Here is a 3,160-nt window from a genome sequence, read left to right as displayed (position 1 = left end):
GGAGCTCTGCACAGGGCGGGTCCCTTGGGCAGTGGCTGCAGCCCAGAGCCTGGCCGGAGCCGCCAGCCTGGACCCCGACTGACCGGAGCGGGGCAGAGCAGACCTCAGGAAGACGTGTTTGTGACTAACTCGCCAGTGGTGGGGGAGGAAGCTGGCGGGGGGGACGCTTACCGCTCAGCAATGCAGGTCCTGGCAGCAGCTGAATCTTGCTCATCTCGTCTGCGGGGCCTGGGTGGGTGGCGGGGGGCGGTGACCCAACCCAGCCTGGAGGGGTAGCGAGCACATGCCCCCCGTGACCAGTCCCACTGACCGGAGGGGGGGCCCCTGCAGGCAATCCCGCGGTCTGGGGAAGGTAGGGTCCCTCCTGCCCCCCTTGCCCATCGCCTAAGCGGCGAGTGCGGCCGCCGGTGCGCGTGCACCCCCGTGCACCCCCTACATGTCGCCACTGCCCCCAGTGGACGCTGAGCTCCGTGGCACTGCGGGGTCCCTGCAGATGGTGCAGTGGGGGTGGGTGCTGGGGGTCTTAGCAGAGGGCATGGTGGGGGCAGGTGGGGGAGATGCCTCATTTAGGCTCCAGGACCTCTGTGACGGGGCTGGAGCTGCCCCAGTGGCACCACGGCTGGGGCACGTCCCCGCTGACACGGCGCCTCCCGCAGGTCACGGCCACGGACGCGGACAGCGGCCCTTTCGGCTCCGTCTCCTACTCGGTTGGCTCCGGCATCGGCAGCGTCGTGCCCACGCAGTTCAGCATCGACAAACACACGGGGCAGCTGTGCACCGTGCAGCCTCTGGACCGGGACGAGGGCGCGGACGCCTACGACTTCACCGTCACGGCTGTCGATGGGGTGAGCCGCAGGGCCGGGGCAGGGCGAAAGCCACGTGTCCTGCCGGCGCTGCGTGGGTGCTCTGTCCCTGCCTCGTGCCTGCGCCGCGCAGGGGTCACCGCTGTCCCTCTCCCCCCCAGGGCGGCCTGAACTCCATGGTGTACGTGAAGGTGTTCCTGGAGGACGTGAACGACAACCGGCCGGCCTTCTACCCGGTGGAGTACGCGGCCAGCATCAGCACGCAGAGCATGCCGGGCACGGCCGTGCTGCGTGTCACCGCGCACGACAAGGACGAGGGGCTCCATGGGAAAGTGACCTACCACATCGTGGCCGGGAACTCGCCCCCGCTCTTCTCCCTCAACAAGGACACGGGTAAGAGCTGCAGGGCCTGGCCGGCGGGGCCTTGCCCACCTGCCCCCGCGCCTGCCGGGGCACAGACTCAGGCAGGGGGTGACAGCCCCTGGGGCTCCGGGGCAGCATCGTGCTGGCTCCTTCCCTGTGGCCCTATCCCTTGGGCCTGGCTCCTCGCTCCCCGGGGCCCTCCATCCCTGCCCAGCGTGCAGGGGTCGCGGGGCTGCGTGGGTGCAGGCAGAGCCTGCCAGGACCGTGCTCTTCCCTCCTCCCAGGCGTCATCTCGCTCTCGTGGTCCCTGAGCGGCAAAGCCAACACGTTGGTGCAGCTGGCGATCTCGGCGCGGGACGGCGGAGGGCTGGTTGCCCAGCCCAACGCCCACGCGAACATCAGCATCGTGGCCGGCACCGTCTCGCCCCCCGTCTTCGAGCAGGCGCAGTACTTCTTCACGGTGACCGAGGACACGCCCCAGGGGACCAGCATTGGCGCCGTGCGGGCCCAGAACCCCCCAGGTAGGACCCTGCGTCCCGTCTTCTGCACCGAGCCCGCGGCAAAGGTGGTGGGGGCCCCGGCTCCGCTCTGCCGGGCGCGGGTCTGAGTGGGTGCCGCCCTTCCTCCACCTGCCCCAGGCCACTCGGACGATATCTTCTACTCCATCTCGTCGGGGGACCCCCACAGCTACTTCTCCATTGACTCCGGCTCGGGGCAGCTGCGCATCAGCCTGCCCCTGGACCACGAGGCGCAGGCGGTGCTGGTGCTGGACGTGCAGGCCCGCAGCGGCTCGCCGCCTGCCTACAGCAACGCGCGCGTGAAGATCGCCGTGGCGGACGTCAATGACAACGTGCCCGCCTTCCCCGCCCCTTCCGACTCCATCTTGCTGCCCGCGGCCACCGCCCCCGGCACGGCTGTGTACACGCTGCAGGCCGAGGACCGCGACAGCGGGGCCAACGGGCAGGTGCACTTCGAGCTGGCGTCGGGCGGGGATGGGGTTTTCAGCGTGGAGCGCGCCTCCGGCACGGTGCGGCTGGTGGGCGCGCTGCCCCCCGAGGCCGGCGCCCCGTATGGGCTGGTGATCGTGGCGCGGGACGGGGGCGCGCCCCAGCTCAGCGCCACCTTCACCCTGCTGGTGCACGTGCAGGCGGCGCACGACCACGGGCCGCTGTTCGACACGCTCATCTACCGCGTGGAGGTGCGCGAGGGCACGCCCGTCGCCACCCGCTTCCTGCAGGTGCGGGCGCTGGCGCGGGATGCGGGCGCTGCCCCCCTCACCTACCACCTGCGGGCCGACGGGGACGCCGCCAGCTTCGGCATCGTGCCCGAGAGCGGCTGGCTCTACGTCAAGAGCGCGCTGGACCGGGAGACGCGGGACCTGTACGTGCTGACGGTGCTGGCCTCGGCGGGCGCGGGCAGCGGGACGGGCGGCAGGACGGGCACCAGCACGGTGCGGGTGAGCGTCACCGACGAGAACGACAACAGCCCACGGCTCAGCGAGGAGCGCTACTTCTTCACCGTGCCCGAGAACCAGCCTCCCGGCACCGGCGTGGGGCGGGTGACCGCCAGCGACCGGGACGCGGGCCCGAACAGCCGGCTCACCTACCGCCTCCTGCAGCACGACCCCAGCTTCCTCGTCCACACGCAGACCGGTGAGGGGCTGGGGAGGGGGCCGCTGGGGCGGTGCTGGGAGGGGCCGTCTCGGGGCGCCGAGGGGCTGAGCGCACCCACGTTCCCGCAGGGGAGCTGAGCGCCCGACGCAGCCTGGACCGAGAGCAGCAGTCCAGCTACCAGCTGCTGGTGGTCGTGCAGGATGGGGGGACGCCACCGCGCAGTGCCACGGGCACCGTCCACGTCACCGTGCTGGACGAGAACGACAACGCGCCCGCCTTCCTGCACGTGGCTGCTGGGCAGGAGCTCCCGGTGCAGGTGGGAGCCGGGGGGACGGGCTCCCGGGGCAGGTGGGGTTGGGGGGGCAGGAGCTCCAGGGGCAG

At 71.6% G+C, this 3,160-nt stretch overlaps 1 protein-coding gene across 1 annotated transcript in view; it reads left to right on the top strand.

The window, feature by feature from the left end:
• Positions 1-3,160, top strand: part of DCHS1 (dachsous cadherin-related 1) — a 41,562-nt gene that overhangs the window by 18,427 nt on the left and 19,975 nt on the right. The window contains exons 2-6 of the mRNA XM_019524636.1: positions 657-845; positions 965-1,196; positions 1,451-1,687; positions 1,805-2,818; positions 2,908-3,095. Coding sequence (XP_019380181.1) covers positions 657-845; positions 965-1,196; positions 1,451-1,687; positions 1,805-2,818; positions 2,908-3,095 — 1,860 coding nt within the window. The remainder of the gene's footprint in view (positions 1-656; positions 846-964; positions 1,197-1,450; positions 1,688-1,804; positions 2,819-2,907; positions 3,096-3,160) is intronic.

This window comes from Gavialis gangeticus, unplaced genomic scaffold (assembly GCF_001723915.1).
Source record: "Gavialis gangeticus isolate Ggan-Ray unplaced genomic scaffold, GavGan_comp1, whole genome shotgun sequence".
NCBI classification, from domain to species: Eukaryota; Metazoa; Chordata; order Crocodylia; family Gavialidae; genus Gavialis; species Gavialis gangeticus.
Note: the sequence above shows the minus strand (reverse complement) of the source record. Positions and strands in the feature narration are given on the sequence as shown.